The sequence below is a fragment of the Pseudorca crassidens genome, chromosome 12, assembly GCF_039906515.1.
Source record: "Pseudorca crassidens isolate mPseCra1 chromosome 12, mPseCra1.hap1, whole genome shotgun sequence".
In the NCBI taxonomy this organism is placed as follows: Eukaryota; Metazoa; Chordata; class Mammalia; order Artiodactyla; family Delphinidae; genus Pseudorca; species Pseudorca crassidens.
Window position 1 is genome coordinate 7,881,110 of NC_090307.1, and position 18,302 is coordinate 7,899,411.

Genomic DNA, 18,302 nt, shown 5'->3' on the forward strand with positions numbered 1-18,302 from the left:
ACGGCGAGCCTGCAGGCAGCCAAGGTACGAGGGTTCTGAAGCATGGGGTCAGTTGGTTGGTCTATTTATTTGAAGAAGGAGTTTCAAACATAAAAAAAGTTACTTTGTGAACTACCATATTAATAGCTGATTACATCTTCAGTATGGTAATTTACAAAAGAATCTTTGACAGCTCAGTTGTTCTCTCTCTAATGCTTCCTCACCTCCCATGGTTTATCTATTTATGGTTACACCATACCTGGAGAGGGCAGACTCGCTGTAACTTCAGTAGTGTAGTCTATGAAGGGATCAAAAAATACTTCACAGCAATAAGGAAATTAAATTTCACAGACTGCTTGCATTCTACCCAACAGGAAAAGCATAGCACCACCTATACTTTTATGTAAAATATATCTGCAGATTAGATAAAGGGAGTACCTTTCATCAAGAGCAGTAGGACAGAAGAACTATTTGGAAATAGTCTGAGGCCATTTACCATAGAGGCACTATGCCTCCACAAACGCCCAATGGTCCCTGCTCTCACAACAGCAGCCGAATAAGGTGGGAGGAAAAACTGTGAGTGTGAGTGTGTGTGTGTGTGTGTGCGCGCGCACACGTGTGTACAGAAAGAGACAGAGGCTTCAGAATATCTCTGTAAAGTTCATTTATATGGGCTGTCTCATTGCTTGGGGATAGTGGACAAATGAGTCCTCGCAGTTTATTCTTAAATTATTACATAGCCAGAGAATTTTTTTTAAAGTACTTTTGCCAGTTAATACTTCTTATGGTATTAGTATGTATCAAGCAACATTCCAGAGATGTTTTTATTGGTAATTTGGGGGAAGATTTAATTTTTCTTTTGTAACTAAGAATAGTATTTTTATGCTGAAGGATACTTGAGGCCAAACATTGGACATGTTTGCATTTTATTTGTAGCAATAACTAGGCTATTAAGCTGGCTTTTCCCACCCCTCAGTTGTACACTTTAAAGAGTATTTTATAATCTTTCTTTACAAAATTGTAGATTTTATGATTTTGGACTGCCATTTTTGCTTCTTCCAGAGTATTGATTCTACAATTTAGCTACTTGAAAAATATGAAGACTTTCTTTCTCTAGATAGAATTCAGAATTTGGTTTTGGAAATATTGCTTTGTTTGGTATTATTATAATTGACGGTGTTAATGTGGCCATTAATGACAAGCTTATGAGAAAAATAATGCTTTCTGTGTATTCATTTTAGTCTTTAAAAATTATGGTGAATATTTTATTACTTTTTTATTAACTTATGTTACAAAGAAGTGACTTCTTGTAATGCATAGAGAACTAAAATACTTTATCACTGAGATGGGCTTTTCATATGACATGCTTTGTCTTACTTTATATCCTTTTTCGAATAGGTATCCTTTCTCCTAGAATACCTGTCCTCTTTGTCCAGGCTTCTTCAGTCATGTTTATTGGTAGATCCTGACCTTGTGATTCAGGATGAGCTTCTGAAACCTCTTATCACAAACATCATCAGAGTTCTCACCATATGCACCAAAGATATATCAGGTAAGCTTTATTTTTTTAGTTTAGGATGAAAGTAAATAATACTGAGGAGGAGTATCTTACCTTGTACCAGGTATTCAGATCAAGGTCACATTTTGGGTTGTTCTTTGCCAGTATTTTGGAAGCCTTTTATAATGTGTTTTATAGTTTGGATATTTTAAGTGGTTCCAGGAGACCATTTGAGGCAATTATGTAGTATAATAAAGGACCATTCCCTGTGCTGTCATTTTAAATGAGGGTAAAGTTCTTTATGAAATGTTAGGAAGTGCACTAAGTATTAGATAGTAATTATTCTTATAGTCTATGGCTAAATAACAAGTTTAAGCAAGTCTAGAATACAGTATCAGAAATTTCCTAAGGTCTGGAATTTTTTTTTTTATTTTTTTGGCTGTGTTGGGCCTTTGTTGCTGTGCGCGGGCTTTCTCTAGTTGCAGCGAGCGGGAGCTACTCTTCGTTGAGGTGCGTGGGCTTCGCATCGCAGTGGCTTCTCTTGTTGCGGAGCACGGGCTCTGGGCCTGTAGGCTTCAGTAGTTGCAGCACGTGGGCTCAGTAGTTGTGGTGCGTGGGCCCTAGAGCATGCGGGCTTCAGTAGTTGTGGTGCGTGGGCTCAGTAGTTGCGGCATGCAGGCTCTAGGGCACACGGGCTTCAGTAGTTGTGGCACACGGGCTCGGTAGTTATGGCTCATGGGCTCTAGAGCACAGGCTCAGTAGTTGTGGCACACGGGCTTAGTTGCTCCACGGCATGTGGGATCTTCCCAGACCAGGGCTCGAACCCGTGTCCCCTGCATTAGCAGGCGGATTCTTAACCACTGCACCACAAGGGAAGTCCTGGAATTCTTAAAAAACATACTTTGATGAAACGTTGAACATAGAGCTTAGTAGTGGAGAAAATTAATAAGGTTCGTTGTCAAAATTAAGATATGATAATTGTCTAAAATAGTTTATAATGAAGTAATAGATCATGTGATAATTCTCTTTGCCCATCAGTTCATTCTTATTTAGTCCTTTGAATTTATGGATTTGCAGGGTTTAGGTCTGGTAAGTGAAGTGGTTTATGATGCCCAGCAAAGCTGGTCCTCAGTGTCTCATCAGTACTAAGTTATCCCAGTGCTAGAGCAGCAGTAATTACTTACATGGAAATTTTACAAGTGACAGTGATGTCCTGACTAAGCTAATTAGGTTACACCATGCGTTCTCTACAAGGGTGATGTCTCCCTACAAGGAGCAAAAAGTGATTCTTGAGGGAAAGGGATGGGGGAGAAAAATCTTAGCTGTTAGAGTGGCTTGTGGCCCTCAAAAGCTCAACTCTACTCAATAAAATCTTATTCCTTAGTATTTAGTTTCTCTTGTTAGGTATCAGTTGAGAAGCTTTGACGTTGAGCTCATGGAACATGTGTGAGAAATATGCAAGATCAGTGCTAAAAAGCCGGTGCGAGCATGGCTGTGACTGGAGTGCTTTTGATCTAATGCTTGATCCCAAAGTCACATGACAAGAGGTGGCCTGCATGTTTTGGCTGCCACCAGCTGCCTTGTGGATGTTTTATTGATTTCCTTGCTTTGATTTGGGGCTTTGAAAATGAAATAAAAATGGTATATATTTTAATATCGAAGTATATGAAAGTTATTTAACCTGTAATTAATTACACCAAGTGCTGAAAAGAAAAAATGTCAGTAATATCTGAATGTATATTTAGCAGGTGGTTAGGTTAAAAGTTATTTTCTCATATCTTTCAAACATTAAACATTAACTAAAATAATTAATTTTTAAGAAATTAAATTTTTTTCTGGAAAAATAACAGTTTTGAATGATTTTTATAAAACATTGATTATACTTCTGGTATATATTTGTATGATTTGATGATTTTCATATATAATTTTATATATCTTAATTTATATGTGTAAATAAATTACATTAAAATTATTCAGCAAGCACAGTTATAAAGTTAAATGTGAATAGCTTTTTAGTTTTTAATTTAACTTTCAACTTAAATATTTTATTTGACCATCTTAAGCCTGTATTAAATGAAGCTAGCAAGCTTTATATTTACTCTTTTTATGTGTAAAGTACAAATATATAGATATTACATAAACAGATATATGGTATCTGTGAAGTTAATATTTCATAGGGGTTGTGATAAGGTGACATATGATTAAAAAGACTTCTATTTATAGAGCTGATAATGACAAAAAGGTTGAGAAACACCAAAGGTTGCTACAATCCAAACTCCCTGGAAGATGCTTTTTCCCAGTGCCTCATGGGTGCTGAAGAACACTGAGCGGGGAGCCTTCAGTTCCTTGTAATGAGTTTGACACAGTTGGCAGATAACTGCTGGTGGTGTGGCCACAGATGACTGTCCTAAGGTAGCTACTGCCCTCCAGCTCCCATTTGCCTAGTAGAGAGAAGGGAAAAGCTGTTTTTTCCTCTAGAAGGTTAATTGCTGCACCCTTAGCCATACATAGGCAAAGCTGCAGAATCCTCTTTTGTATCACAGTTTTCCTTTTGTGGAAATACTCTTTTCTGTTCTTCAAAGAAGTTTCCTTTCTTTACTGCTGTGACCTTGGCCATTATGTTTTCCCCTTTCACCCCTACACAAAGCTGCTAGAGGGGATAAAGAAAACAGGAGAAGCTTCACTTTTATAGAAGTAGCACAAGCAATGACATGTTTTTATGATGTGCCCAATATGTAGTTCTGAGGCTATGGCTTAATATTCAATTTGCCAGTTTCTGCTTATTGTTGAATATGCTTTAATAAGAGGAGGATGTGTGAGTGTGTATTCATTTATCTGTAGGAGGGTGGGTGGAAGAGAGATCTTTAAAAAGCAATGAAAAGGAGAAATTAATTGGAATAAATTTTGGATCATGCTGAATTACATTTGTCTTCATTTGATGAATACATACCTCTTATTTTATGTGTAATGAAGTGTCGGTGAGGTTTTTCTTCTTTGTGTTAATAACTTGAAATGTTTTGATTAATTTTATAGATACAGAGTTAATATCGGCTTTTTATCAGACATGGACACATTTATTTAACCTTCTGGCCACACTCCTGAGGAAAGCTGGCCCTGCCTCTTTCCCATCTATTACGATGGGTCTGGCCAGGTACTGGGCGACGATGGTCGGTAAGAAGATGGTCTCGCTGGGTTTGGGGTTGTTCTGCTAATAAAAATTAAGATAATCCCTTATTTCTGATTTTATATATAATTTATATGTATTCTCTAAATTTAAGTAGTTATGGCATGGTATATGAAAGAGGAACAAGGTACTTGCTTTGAGAAATTTGCAGTGCTCTTTAGGAACCCAAAAAATGCATTTTAAAAAAAATAAAACGTGTCAAGATACTATAAAAACAAGTAAGAAAAGCCTGTGGCGTTATGAAGATACATATGATGTGATTATAAAACAATGAGATAGATTTTCTTCTGTTGATGTAGAAACCCACCTCTTTTCTCACACATATGCATTGTGAGTGGGTAAAGCTGCCTATATAATATCCTGCTTACATGATAACTTAGAAAGTTATAATAAAAATGGTGTCTTGTCTTGAGACATGAGGATTTTCTGATAGCCAAGGGTATACTGTAGTTAATTATTTTTGTAAGATGTTTTCCATATAGTAGTTGCCTACTACAATAAACAAATGATTGTTTTTTATATTACTGCTGTCTTTAATTTTTCATAAAGTCTCTTCTAAATTTTAGCATAGCAAGAGCCTTTTTTTACGTAAATGTATATAAATAACATTTGTTACCTTTTAAAAATAGCCAGTTAAAATGTATTCAAAATTGAGTTCTTTTAAGTTTCCACTAATTCAATTGACTTATTTTTTCACATTTCATTTTATCATTTGGTCATTCTGTAAACTTACATGTATGGTACATTTTGTCACCAGAGTGATAGTTTTGAAGAAAGGTTATGGGGAAGTACATGTTCAGCAAGAAACAGAATTGTTAGTTACTTGGATATAGGAGTTCTGAGTTTACCCTAAGGGGAATAATGTCCATTTAGGGATTATTATTTTGTTAAAAGAAATAAAAATTGAAAGAGGTTGACCAAGTGAGTGATTAATATTTTCCTCTTGTGTCCATGGTGTGGGGCAGGGGGGAAACTACTTTATCATCTGAATTACCAGTAGTACAGAGCAGCATGCTTTATGGCACTCATATGGGGCACCTAGGCCAGCTGGTCAAATCTGGCCACTGCCTGATCTGGTAAATAAAATCCTACTGGAACACAGCCACACTTATTCATTTCCTTATTGCCCGTGGCTGCTTTCCTGCTATAGCGGTAGAGAGGTGAATATTTGTGACAAAGGCCCATGACCTGCAAAGCATGAAATACCTAGTTACCCTTTGACCCTTTGCAGAAAAAGTTTGCTGACCCGTGATTTAAGCCTGTTTACCTGACACTGTTTCCCTAGTGATAAAATAAAGACATATTAAATTCACAGTCTTTCTACAAAATATATACGTGGTTTTATATAATAATGGTGCTAATAAAAAACAACATACTACATATACTGTTAGCTTTGATAATCGCAATGTTGATGAAAATATAACTAATAAGAATGATCATTGATATTCCTTACTGAGGGGTTGTTTTTGTCTGTTTTCTGTTTCTCTTATAATTTTCCTTCCCATGTGCCCATATACATTTGAAAATATTAAGTCACTTTGTAACTTAAGTTATCTATAACAGTTTTTTCTCAAATCTGACTAATATTTTGACATCATTTAAATGATTCCCATGAAACCTGCTGACTAAATTTCTTTTCTTATGTTACTTAAGAACATAAGAATTTCTATAAGCCTGAATCTAGGTAGAAATTCTTATGGTTATAACTCTTGGACAAGTATAAATCCAAAATAATATAAGAATAAAACACAACAAAATTATAAACCAGTGCAGTCAAATTAATAAAATTAATGTAATATAGCAGACATTCTTTTGATTAAATTTAAATCAGTGCTCACAACAGGAAATTAATAATGACTGCTTTAGTCTAGATTCTTTTGAGTTTGTTTGCCTATTCTTTCCTCTCTGTTATACTTGCAGATCACTTCATAATCACTCTTGTTCTCTCTCTGAACTACTTTGAAACCTTTGTTCCTACATTATGCCAACATTGCAAGCTGGGTCTTGTTTTAAGTACTGTTTAGCATCAACTTGTTTGAAAACAGAAAAACAATCACACTTATTTGTAAAATAGTAATCTCGATAATCCAGAGTATAGTTACATTAACTATTTTTTAAGGTTAGCACTGAAATAAAAACTCAAAAACTCTAGAGTGTTTTTGGGTCCCCCAGTAGACCCCAGAGGGATCAGTACTCATTTATATGTAATCCTCTTATTTTAGATCTTAGCAGATACTGTGTATATGTACACTTGTACACACACACTCACATTCATATAAAAAAGAACCTATATAGGGCTTCCCTGGTGGCGCAGTGGTTGAGAGTCCACCTGCCGATGCAGGGGACACGGGTTCGTGCCCCGGTCCGGGAAGATCCCACATGCCGCGGAGCGGCTGGGCCCGTGAGCCATGGCCGCTGAGCCTGCGCGTCCGGAGCCTGTGCTCCGCAATGGGAGAGGCCCGCGTACCGCAAAAAAAAAAAAAAAAAAAAAAAAAAAAGAACCTATATAAAAAGAACAAAATGAAAATTAGATTCCTTCATCAGTAGGTTGTCTTAGTACTGTTTAACTTACCTTTAAACACTACGGTTATTCGTGTGCTAATAAGCTTTACTTCATTAGAAATTAAAAAACTATAAACTTCATTACTCAAATAAATCTGATTAACTTCTTTAATTTTGAAGAAGTTTTCAGTCATTTACATATGGAATTATTCTCTCTTTCAGATATGTTCTGCAAATGTGTGGGTTTGTCTAGCACCTGCCCCACTCTGTGTACTGCCAGCCTGCAATTCCTTTCTATTCTCCTGACTGAAGAAGCAAAAAGGTATCTCCAGGATAAGGATAAAACAAGTTTATGCCACAGTCCAATGATGGCTTCACTTCTTGATAAAACCCAGGAAAGTCAGAAATCTCTAGAACAACTTAATGAAGTAATTCTTCAGGTATGTGATTTCTTAATTTTTCAAGATTTGGTTTAGTTTTTAAATGAATTGACTTTCAGTCTTGGTCTTGTAAGAATTTTTTTCAATCATTTGAATTAAAAAACAATGCTCATTATGACCATTTAAATAATAGAAAAATATATAAAGTTAAATTAACCATCTCCTCTACAGTCTCATTCCTCTGATGCTGACCGGTTTCTTTAATACACGTGATGTAAAAATTCAAAATGAAACATTAGTAATTTAAATCCGGCTGTTTATCAAAATAGTTTGCCAGATCATGACCATAATGATCATGTTTCAGGAATACAGCTATAATTCATAATTTATCGCCACTTTCAAGACATGTTTACATCTTTGAAAATATTTTTACCTCAATGGCATTTGGCTTCTACTGTAAATGAGCTATATATTTAAGGTGTATGTCCGTGGAGGTAGGTGGACGTGGTTGGCATTTCTAAGAAAATGCCCCCTTTCCAAACCCTGCTGCCTATTTTATCTTGTAAACTTATTTTTTGCAATCCTAAAATATGAACCAAGAATTTTGTTTCATCGAAAACTTTCTAAAGCTGCTGAAGTATTGTTGTTTTATATATAAGATTAACAGTTAAAAAAAAAACGGGAAGTGTTTCCTGAGTTGCACAGCTTTTTACAAATAGGAATATTACTAGATTTTTCAGTATTAAGAATTCTTTTTAATAATCACATTTAATAAATCAACTATACTCTAATAAAGTTAAAATTAAAAGAAAATCATCATACGGTTTTATGATTTTTGTCTTCTTACTGAAAGGTGGGTCATTGGTGGGTGGGCTCATTGAAGGGTTTGCTCTTGCTTCCCGGGCAGCCAGCCGCGTTTCCCAGTCAGCGTGTGTTCTGCCCACTTGCCGCCGTCCCTGGGGCCTAGGGTTCTGGGATCTTTGCTCCTCCCATGCCCGGGATCGTTGTGGTCGCGCAGGTCCTTCTGGTATGGCCCCTTGTGTGTTTGGCATGACAGCCTGATTGTGTTGGGGTGCGGAAGTGGCCGAGGCAGGGGCAGCCCCTGGCCCCGCCTGAGCTGCCCATGGAGGGGCTTGCGGGCTCCACGGGGACTTCTGTCCCCCTCACCTAGAGGACTCTAGTGGTCTTCACGGCACAGGAAGGAGCCTGGTAGGGGCTCCCCGACACTTCGTCTTCTGTCTCAGCAGCTTCCTCAGGAGCTGGAGCTCTAGGGGACAGGTCCCCAAAGTATTCCTCAAAGACACGTATTCTTGGGAAGCCACCACTTCCTGTAGCTCCTCCCTCACTCATTCCACTCGATTTTTCTTAGTTTAGAACCCAAACTGGACACTGTTCTGATTGTCTCAGTCACCATCACAACAATAGGCTTTACTCCCCCATGATTAACTGAGTCCGATTTTGCACTTTAAGGAATATGGTTGGCTCTCCGTATCTGCGGGTCCTGCCTCCGTGGAGTCAACCAAATGTGGATTGAAAATGTTTTTAAAAAAATTTTCAGAAAGTTCCAAAATGCAAAACTTGAATTTGCTGTATGCCCAGCAACTATTTCCATAGCATTTACATTGTATTAGGTATTAGAAGTAATCTAGAGATGACTTAACGTAAATGGGAGGATGTGCCTAGGTTATATGCAAATACTTCGCCATTTTATGTGAGGGACTTGACCCTCCGCAGATTTTGGGATTCACGGGGATCCTGGAACCAATCCTCTGTGGATACCAAAGGACCACTGTGTTATAAGCAGGAAACTAAAACTTACACTTTACCGAAGTTCTTCCCCAGCCCCGATCAGAAATCATTACTAGTTTCCCAACTTTGGCTTTGGCAGAACACTCTTCTCCTGGGCGAGGGGCCTTTGCTTGTGCCAACATGTTTTCCTCTTCAGGGAAACAGAGGGTATCTCTGTGGTTTTCCTGATGATTAGCTAACTTTCCTCCCCATTTCTTCCACATTACAAAAGATATAAGATCTGTGTGGATATGGATATGTTAACCAGTTATTTAAATCGTGTTTCCTAATAAATCATACTTTTCTTGCTCATGTAAACAGTAGAATATGAATATGTGACTTTTGTTAGGAGGGCACAGAAATTTAAGACAAAGGAGAGAAAGGAATTGTACCTATGACAGTTTATGAGAAAAACGTATGCCTGACATGAGATGGGGCATTTATTAATGAACTTGTTAAACTGCAGATACTGTGTTTTCTTTACAGTGCCCTGCATAAAGATGATATGTGAATTAAAATATTGTTAGAATGCATTAAGCAGCAATACATTATAATAAATCACATATGTTTCTTAATATATATCCATGTGAGCCATGAATTGTGCCAGGAGTTATATGAAGCAAAGTAAACTATAGTCTTTAAATTATCAGAAAAAATAGTATTCTGAAATTGCCCTTCAAAGGCGTATTTAAATTTTCTATAAAACTGTACTCAAAAAATATTAGACGTGTGACCGTAGGCATATCGCTTAACCTTTTCTGATTCTGTTCTTCAATGCAAATGGTTGGATTGTATTACATTATTGCTCAGTTTCTGCTGGCTCTAAAATTCTCCGTCTCCTGATAAATTATTATATTGTTGTAACTTCAATTAAAATGTCTTGACAGAGAATCTTTTGTAATGGCTGCTTTACAGCAGTATCCTACAGATGGTACATGTTGAAAGTTTGCATTTGGTACTCATCTCTTAAATCACGTATGTTTATTTTTCCATAATTTTTGTAATTCTGTTTTGAGGTGCTTTCAGGTTCAGAAACTGTTAGCTGTCTTTTGAACATAAAATATTGAACACATTTGACTTAATGGAGATTTTGCCTTCTCTAGTGAGATACTCAATATGTTTCATTTGCAAATAGATATAGATAACGAGATTAGTAAAAGCTATCTCTATAATAGGTTTTGTCTGTAATTGGTATGTTGGATTATTTTTACTCTTTATTTGATATGATATCTAAGGATAGTAATGCAAGGAAACAGCAAACTCTTATGTCACATTTTAGGAGGTATGTTTTGCACTACTGCTTAGTGAGTGGTAAAATTCAACAGTAAATCTGTTGGAGAGAAGACTTGTTATATATTTGAGATTCTGCTGTGTCAGTGAATGTTCACTGTAATTAAAAAGGCTTTTTCTACTTTAGTACCTTGTGGAAAGAAAGCAAAAACCCTAGATCACCTAGTATATAGAAAGAGTTATATCAAAAACTGCGTAACATTTAAACAAATTACATTGAGTCCTCTTATTTTCTTTCTGCCTATGGTTTTACACTCTGTATCCTCTTGTTTTGCATGTCTGCGTCATCCAGTAGCTGGTCGTCTGTCCCTTCACCTGTCTTACGTGGAATCTTAGCCTCCCCTCCTGTGCTCGGCTCCTCACCCTTACAGGGTGTCCTGCTCTGATGCTGCAGCTCCTTGTCAGTCTGCAGTAAGAGCTAAGTGGGAGACCAAATTAAATCCTGTGCTCTGGCCTTTGGTCTGTGTTGAAAAGTGTGTGGATTTACTAGAGGTTATTTCTCTCTTTCTTTCTTCCTTTTTTTTTTTTTTTTTTTTGCGGTACGCGGGCCTCTCACTGCTGTGGCCTCTCCCGTTGCGGAGCACAGGCTCCGGACGCGCAGGCTCAGCGGCCATGGCTCATGGGCTCAGCCGCTCCACGGCATGTGGGATCTTCCCAGACCGGGGCATGAACCCGTGTCCCCTGCATCGGCAGGCGGACTCTCAACCACTGCGCCACCAGGGGAGCCCTAGCTTATTATTTTATAGTTTCCCTTCTGTGTCTCTAAATAACATGCTTGTATTTCTTTATCTTGATTATTCAGTTTTGGACTCTGTTGATTTTCTGGTGTGGAAAATGAGACTTTTAACTCTCTTTCCATGTGCCACCTACGTGCCCAACCGCAGTGAGTTCCCCTCTCATTCCCCCAGTATTATATAGCTTCACATTGACTAGGATGTAGTGTTAAATCCAGGGTGTAGTGTTAAACTGTGAAAACGTTATGCACAATTGAACCATGTTGCAGTGTTCACCTTTCTTTTCCTGCACGGCTTTCTTTTTCCTTAGAGGTAATTGTATTATTTTTCATTTGATGAGTTTTCTCTTATCACTGGAAAGCCCGTTGTTCTTTGCCAGCCATTGAATGTCTTCCTAGTATATTCAGAAATGTCAGAACTTATATTAGCTTCATCTTCTGGAAGAAATCACTCCCGATTCCTTCTGACCTGCTTGGTGGCCAGTGTCATCCTGGGGTCTCCATTCACTTCCTTCCTGGGGAATTCCTTCACCTCTCTGCCTTTTCCTGTGACCCTCTGTGCCCCGTGCCTTCTTTTGGTAGAGTCTCTTTTCCAGCAGCTTCCAGAGAAAAGGTGCATAGGAGGCTTTTTTGAAATCTAGCCATGCTTCCATTTAATTTATAGTTTAGCCAAGTGAGAATGCTAGACTGGAAAACATTCACTTCAGAGTTTTAAAAGCGTTCGTCTATTTCCTTTAACTTTTCATGTTACTGTAGAGAATTCTGAAGTCATTGTGATTCCTGGTATCTCTCTCCTGGAAGTTTTTAGAATTTATTTTTTGTCCCTAATATTCTGCATTTTCCTGATGAAGTACCTAGGTGTGGGTCTCTTTTTTCTGTTGTGCTGGGCTTTCTCGGGGGTTCTTTTCATCTGTAAACTCCTGTTTTTTAATTACTTCATTGACATTCCCTCCACTTTATAGGCTCTGTGTGCTGGGAACTTTTGTTAAGTGTTCTTCTTCCTACATAATCTCCCTTTTCTTCTTTTTCCTCTCATTATTTTGTTTTCTATCCCCTGCTGTGGGAGCTTTTGTCAGATGTCTGGTAATCTTGGTTGTCTGCTATATTTCAAACTGCGAGACGTAAAGCAGGTGGATGCTCTGAGCCTGTGAGCGGCGCTGGTGAGCTGCAGGCTGTGTGCGGGAGGGATCTGGCTGGGTCATTTTGTGACCCTGTCTCGGTGAGCTTGTCACATTCCCGAGAGCAGAATCTTCCGACCTCCTGCCTGGGGTTGAAAACCCACCTGCCAACTGTTTTGCAGCAAAGTTGGAGAGAGCTGGGGTCTTAGAATTTAATTTGAACAGTTTCACTTAATCCTTTGTTGTTTTCAGTAGAACACCCTCACCTACACAGGTGCCGAATCTCTGCCAGTTTAGAATCCTTCTAACTCATCCTCTCCAGAGACTAAACCTCCAGTTTTTTACAAGAATTGGGGAGCAAGAGTGGCTTGGCTGCACAGAGCCTGATGGGAAGAATCTGGTCCCATGTAACTGCTTCTCAGAGATTTTTCAAACAGTCCTCCTTCACTCTCACTTCCCGGGGTACATGGTACTAAGTTTCCTCAGCCGTTGTCAATTCAGTGTATGGACTGGGGTGATACTCAGTTTTTCTCACTCACCGCTTAGAATTCTCAAGCCTGCGAATGCATTGGCCATTCATCCATCGACTTTCTAGTTTCCAAACTTGCACGTGCACACGTGTGTGTGTGTGTGTGTGTGTGTGTTTAATCCCATTTCTCTCATTTTAATGAGATTTCACGAGAGAATAAAAGACACATCTGTGTGCACAGCTCTTTCCTTAGAAGTCTTACCTCCTTTTTTCCCTTATTGCTGCAGATAGTAGATGAGTAGTGTTTTTCAATGAGCTCAGTTTTGTTTTTCTCATATCACTAATATGTGCAAGTTCAATAAGGATGTGTTTGTGAGAGCAGTTTTCCTATTAATGGTGAAGATTGTTTATAGACAAATTGGGATTCTCATAGTTAACTATAATGATTATACTCCATAGATATTCATCATCATATAACACTTCACTGCGTTTTCACCCCTTTCTCATGGTCACACTCAGCATGGTCTTTATCAAGCATCCCTGGCCTGGCCATTTAATATCTAACATTGACCAGACAGGACCTGCCTGATTCGAGGCAGCGACCTAAGTGAGGTATTTAACATGGAATCACTGCCCCTGGTGGGAGGGCTGGGAGGCCCCCCCACTCTGCAGGCTCCTCCAGGGTCATGCTGCCAAGTGTAGGCCGGGCTGGAATTGTAAATGGAGTTGCACCTGTATAATTATGCTGTGCTATATTTTATGTAAAGTTATGTCATTTAAGCTTAATTTTAATAATACTGTAAGGCTGGATCATTTTTAAATTACTGGTAGAAGGAAAAGTTATGAATTTGAATGATATCTAATATTTATAAACCAAATGAAGAACTTCTAGATTCTTCAACTTGAGCTTATGAACCCCTTGAACTTGTAATAAAAATGTACTCATATATCCACATGAGAATCTTACCACAAAAAATTCAGCTGAATCTAGTCAACGCTTTAGAGCTAAAACACCCAGTAAATGGGAAATAACAGAGGAGAGAAGACAAATTAAAATCATTACAAGGAAGCAAACAGACTGTTCCATAATGCGAGCCATTCTGTAGGATGACTGATCTGGTTTATTCAGCTTCTCAACAACAGTGAAAAACCCTGGTGGGTGGGTGGGGTGGGGGGAAGAGGCAGGTGATCGTAGGAGATATAATGTACAGATACGATGTGAATGCTCCATTGGGTCCCGATTCCAATAAGCCAACTGTGAGAAGACGTTTTTGAGACAAAAGAGAAAATCTGAATTTTGACTGCAAATCAGCTAATAAGCTGATTCCAAGAAATTATTGATAAGTAGTTTAGGCATGATAATGGGTTTATGGTTATGTATACTGGAGTGTGCCATTTTATGATATCTACTGTTTACTTTAAAATACTTCAGCCAAAAGTGTTTTAAAGGAGTATGAGGGTTTGTTATCCTGTTTTTTCTACTCTTACACATACTTGAATTTTTTATAATGAAAGATTTTTAACTCATAAATTCAAATGTATAAAGGAAATATACCAAAATATCAGCATTTTCAAAAGTACAAGTGATTTTTTCATTTATGTGAGAGTAAAAAAATTAAGTAATATTTTTTTGAAAAACATGCCACACGATAGGTTAATGTTGCTATAGAAATGAAAGATGGAAAGAACCAAATCACCTGAGATACAGGGGTACATTGAGTAGAAATTGAGGGAGGGGAATGTGTCTCAAGAAGAAGACAGGAGGAATTTGATAACAGTTCTCCAATTCCAGTTTTCCAAGGGCCCTTTTAAATAAATTACACATGTTCATATATTTCCTGGTGAATTTAAGTGTATAAACTTGCTATGTGTTAGTACTAAACATAGCTTTTTTCTTTAGATGATGAGTCTTTGAGAATGATTTTTGGTCTTTTCCATATTATAAATTTCTTATTCAGTCTTATCCACACAGCATTCTCAAATCTTAATAATTTATCAGATTCCAGTGAATTTCATGGAATAGTTGAAAACTAACCATAGCTTTTAAATGGAATGCATCTTTTATTCACAACCATTTTGCTCCAGCTTAAGTTTTTCTCGAAGGCCGTTTGATATATGTTCTTTGCAGTGTTATGAAGTAAAATCCTCCAGAGATGTCCTGAAAAGAGTCGCTGTGAATGCGCTGATGTCGCTTCTGGCCGTCAGTAGAAGAGCACAGAAACACGCTCTGAAGGGTGAGCCACCTGGCACATCAGCTCCTTTTGTGGCATGCTTTCAATTCGTATATTTTACTGCCTGTTCATTTTAGTTTTCTTTGGACTCAAAGTGTAAAGAACTTTAGTGTCACTAAAAAAATATAGGTTTTATTTTCCCTGTACAGAAACATAGTAAACATGCATTACTTTTAAAATAAAAAGATTACACACATAGATTATTTTTTGTGTAATGATTCTGACTCCAGAGAATCTATATCTAAATATTAGAGAAGCTTTTAAAAGTAGCACATCACTCAATTTCATAATACTAACTACAAGCACATATTGCACACGTGAAGAAATCACGTACTTTTGATAGTAATAACAACTGCATTAGATGATCCTATATTTTCATAGAAATTTCCCCTCTTGTGTGTCATAATTTCTCATCTGGAATCAGGGAACACAGATCTTAGAGATGAAAGAGAACATCAAGCAGCAACATCGAGCCCTAATTTGAGTTGTGACTTTGCTACTGAAACAAACTCTGCACGCCTCCAACGTAAATGAGACGTGGGTGGTATCATACTAAATTGAAAACAAGTGGGCTTTAGCATTTTCGTTCTCTTACGTTTTTATCCTCTGATTCATTAACGTCTCACTGAAAGTGCAAAAATGAAGTTGGTTGGAAATAGAAAATGTTATTTTTTTTGAGAGTTTGTTATGTGTAGTTTTAACTTTTTTGGAAATGGAATATCCTTTTGATTGTTTTGGATTTTCCCTCTCAGCCCATCTAATAGACAGTTGCGTGGAGCAGATGAAGCACGTTCATGCACAGCTGAACCTGGAATCTCTGAGGCCTGGGAGGGCAGCACTGAAGAAAAAGGTGACTGAATTCTCAAATTCTGGGAGGCAGGAATGGCCATACGTAGAGACCGTCTCTCCAGTATCCTTGTGCTTATAAATGACACCAATGTTTGGTTGAAATGAGTGTTTTAGAAGAAGCGTACAGCCAAATAAATTAATGGGATTTCTACATTAGCAGGTTTGCATTCGGGGTTTGTGTGTGTGTGTGTGTGTGTGTGTGTGTCTTAGTTCTCACTTGAAAATCTTTTAATGAGATTTATATATTATATGTTGTTGTTATGAGCATTTTGGAGTGTGCATGATACATTTTTATGCTACAAAAAGAAAATCTTTCTCTCATAGGTTCACTAGGAATGAGATAACTTCCTAAGTGTTTTCTATATGGTAGGCACTATTTAAACATTTCATATTTATTATCCCCTGCACACTCATGACACCACAGTCACATAACTGGTAATGGATAAAGCCACTGTTTGCCCCATATCTGGGTGGTTGCAGAGCTCATATTCCTAATCGTGTTTATTTCCTTCCGTGACTTCTGAATGTCTCTTTTAAGCGTTGAGTCTGCTGGACTCATGTTCAAGCTGCATTTTCACTGTAAACTTGAAATAACACAGGTTTTTAAAAAAATTATATTTTATATTGAGATAACATTGGTTTATAACATTATATGTTTCATGTGTACAACATTATATTTCTATTTCTGTATACGCTACACCATACTCATCACCAAAAGTTCAGTTTCCATCTGCCACTGTAGAGTTGACTCCCTTTACCCTTTTTGCCCTCCCCCTCATCCCTTCCCTTTTTGGTAACCACTGCTCTGGTCTCTGTATCTCCGTGTTTGTTTTTATTTGGTTTGGTTTGTTCATTTATTTGGGGTTTGTTTGTTTGTTTTTTATATTGCACATGTGGGTGTAATCGTGCAGCATTTGTCTTTCTCTGTCTGACTTCTTTAACTTAGCATAGTGCCCTCAAGGTCCATCTGTGTCACTGCAAATGGCAGGATTTTGTGTGTGTGTGTGTGTGTGTGTGTGTGTGTGTGTGTGTGTGGCTGAGTAATATTCCATTGGATATATACACGTTTTTAATCCATTCATCTGTCAGTGGTCACTTAGGTTGCTTCTATATCTGGACTATTGGAAATAACACAGTTTTTATATAATAGCAATGGTTAATACTAATAACTATGGTTAAAAAGATCTGCCACACAGGCTTATCGAGAAAATGAATATGTGTATATGTTTATAAGTATATCTATTATATTTATATATATATAATATATATACATAGATCTAAGACCATTATTGCAGCGGTCTGTGTAATAACTAGTTTCTGCTGCCTTTGATAAGAAACCAAGAAAAAGCCATATTTGATAATTTCATTGGTCCAGGGGCTTATATGTTTGTCAGTTTCTTTTCTTGCCTCTTCTCCTTTTTCCTCTCATGCAGAGGCCCTTTACTTCATCATTGAGAGTGTCAGCCAACACCTGATATGACTGAAAACCAGTCAGTACCTGCTTCACTTTATCGAGATGAAACATGGAGCTTATTATATATCTCAGTTCCTCCGTGCTTGATAGAACAGAAATAGCTTTTTCTTGGTGGATGCGCTTCTCGAGATATGGTCATCTTTTAGAGATCATTAGCCTGTCAGTTCCCTCAAAGCTATGGCGATCAGGCGCAGTGAGAGCATAGCTGCATTGTAATGTGACCCAGGGGAGAAGGAATTACTGTATGTAAAAAGTGGAATATGCTATTGTTGTTCACATTTTTCAACTGCTTTTTGTTTAAACAGGAAGATGGCTTTATTAAAGAGTTAAGCATTGCCATGCAGCTCCTAAGAAACTGTCTTTATCAAAATGAAGAATGTAAAGTAAGTAGAGCTTCTTTTCAAAATTTTGATAGTGCTGTTATTAAATAGTTTAAATTTTATATGAGATAATTTGGGAAAATGGAAAACCCTTCGAATTTTTTTTTTGATGCATGGTTGATTGTAAGCTCAGTGTCCATTCTCAGCAATGGATGCACCTAATCTTATCATAATTTCTCAACCCTGATGACATTTCTTATGTTGGTGTTTTAACTTTATCACTGAAACTTTAACTTAAGGCTAAAGCAAAGCTAAAGCAAACTTGAGCCTCTTTTTTTTCTACTGGTAGCCATTTCGGTTGTTTTTGTTTTTTAACTAAGATGGAATGAATGGCTGTGTACGTCTTTTTTTTTTTTTTTTGGCTGCGTTGGGTCTTCGTTGCTGCACGTGGGCTTTTCTCTAGTTGTGGTGAGCGGGGGCTACTCTT

At 37.6% G+C, this 18,302-nt stretch overlaps 1 protein-coding gene across 4 annotated transcripts in view; it reads left to right on the forward strand.

Moving 5' to 3' along the window:
• The window catches only part of RTTN (rotatin), a 138,045-nt gene that overhangs the window by 102,116 nt on the left and 17,627 nt on the right, over positions 1-18,302 (forward strand). For all 4 annotated transcript variants that reach the window (XM_067698857.1, XM_067698859.1, XM_067698858.1 and 1 more), the window contains exons 38-43: positions 1,378-1,531; positions 4,511-4,648; positions 7,386-7,603; positions 15,070-15,175; positions 15,925-16,022; positions 17,801-17,878. In XM_067698857.1, coding sequence (XP_067554958.1) covers positions 1,378-1,531; positions 4,511-4,648; positions 7,386-7,603; positions 15,070-15,175; positions 15,925-16,022; positions 17,801-17,878 — 792 coding nt within the window. The remainder of the gene's footprint in view (positions 1-1,377; positions 1,532-4,510; positions 4,649-7,385; positions 7,604-15,069; positions 15,176-15,924; positions 16,023-17,800; positions 17,879-18,302) is intronic.